General features: G+C 37.2%; 1 protein-coding gene across 1 annotated transcript in view; it reads left to right on the plus strand.

Annotated features, from left to right (window-relative positions):
• Nucleotides 1–384: 384 nt before the first annotated feature.
• The window catches only part of LOC108768567 (lachesin), a 115,790-nt gene continuing 114,399 nt past the window's right edge, over nt 385–1,775 (plus strand). The window contains 1 exon segment of the mRNA XM_083287378.1: nt 385–453. Coding sequence (XP_083143504.1) covers nt 385–453 — 69 coding nt within the window.

Below are 1,775 nucleotides of genomic sequence, written 5' to 3' on the forward strand. Positions count from 1 at the left end.
AAAACTTGTTGTTAAAGGTTTCACAAGTATATAAGAATTTTTTCAGATTTTTATATAGTCCGGAACAATAAAAGGAATCTGGACTTCAACGTTAGACTCAAGCTGTAGACTATGATCAAAAATTTCACATTGCCGGTAGAAGGTTAATATTGCTTTTTAAATTAAGACAAATTCTTTAAAAATACTTTGATTACGGAGCATTCGAGAATTCGTAGATTCTAGTTCTTACGTTATTCTCTTTACAAGCAAAAACGCGTTTTATACGTCTCGCAGAAAGGAAAATGCGGTAATAGGAACCAAGTCGGGTGGAATTCGTTGCTGTTTTTGTTTCAGTTATGAAGAAGTATGCTTAAAAAAAAGCAAACAATAAGAGCAGAGAATAGGATGAAAAACAGTGGGCGCCGTTGCGCTACTGCTGTTGCTTCGAATCCGCGAAAGGAAATGAGAAGAAAGGTTTGTGAGGAAACGGCCCGGAAGTCCTTGAAAGTGCATAAGCTTTGTCACGAAATGAGCTTAGTTAGAAGCGAGTTACTTCAGTGGAGCATAAAATACTAGCATAATAATCCTCATTTCTGGCGGCTGTGCGTAACGTCGCTCTGCGATTTTTTCTTTGTCCTTAATTTCGTCAGTCTCGATGATATTATTGCTATTTGCGGCACCGTTTGAAAATGTTCATGTTCTATAGTGACGAGACCACGAGACAAGTTTGACACCAATCGTAAAACTCACACCGCGCAGATTCGCCAACGTGCCAAGGGTGATTTCGGAGATATTCGTGATATCTATATATCTACTCTTGAGACGAAGAGAATTTTTCGCTGACGCTTAGCTGTGGACTTTCAGAGACGGCGTGACTTCGCGACGTGCTAATATGAAAATATTCAATGCAGGAACATGGCGCGATAAACGGACGACTTCTTCTTCTCGGCTTTATGAACTCATGTCGGCTGGTGTATTAAGGTGTATTAAGCGAGCATGTTGGAATTTTCAACGTGATAGTTGCTCAACTTTGCTGTCAACGTCAAATCTTGGATTTTAAAGGATTAAATTTGAACTTGTACATGTACATATTTATATAACTAGAAAGAGTTTTTTAAAACTTCAAATTATTTTAATTTTTGTTATATATTATCAATTATTATGACAAATTGAATGGGAATATTTTATACTCATATCGTATATAAAAGAAAGAGAATGTGATACATTTTACAACTGTAATACGATAATTTATAACAACAATTTTAACTGAAAAACGTATGAATATTTTCTTTATTGCTTATTGTTATTAAATCTTATGCAAACTACAATTATAATACTTTATATTATCCGTTTGTTTGCATGGAATGTTTGGGAAATGATACGTTATTTGTAACAAAGTTACCCAGATAACAATTCGTGCGAGCTCATATTGCCCTCACGCGTGCATATCACATTGTGCCCACACAATGAATGCATTTTGCCCGCACAACGTGATGGGAGTACGCGTGCAAGCGCAATGAATCGCATTATGCAATCACGCCGTGCGTATCACGCTGTGCGCCCACCGTGTTATTATCATGCTACCCGCACGACGTGATGGGGGCATGCGTGCGAGCGCAATGAATCGCATTATGCAATCACAGGGAATGGAAGTAACTCGTTACTTGTAACGAAGTTACAGTTACAAGTTACTTTTTTGGTAACTTTACTAGTAACTGCGTTACTTTTTTTCTTTGGTAACTGTAACGGTAACGAAGTTACATTTTTTTGGTAACGGTAACGAATTTTACAGTTAC

The sequence above is a fragment of the Trachymyrmex cornetzi genome, unplaced genomic scaffold, assembly GCF_001594075.2.
Source record: "Trachymyrmex cornetzi isolate Tcor2-1 unplaced genomic scaffold, Tcor1.1 scaffold808, whole genome shotgun sequence".
In the NCBI taxonomy this organism is placed as follows: Eukaryota; Metazoa; Arthropoda; class Insecta; order Hymenoptera; family Formicidae; genus Trachymyrmex; species Trachymyrmex cornetzi.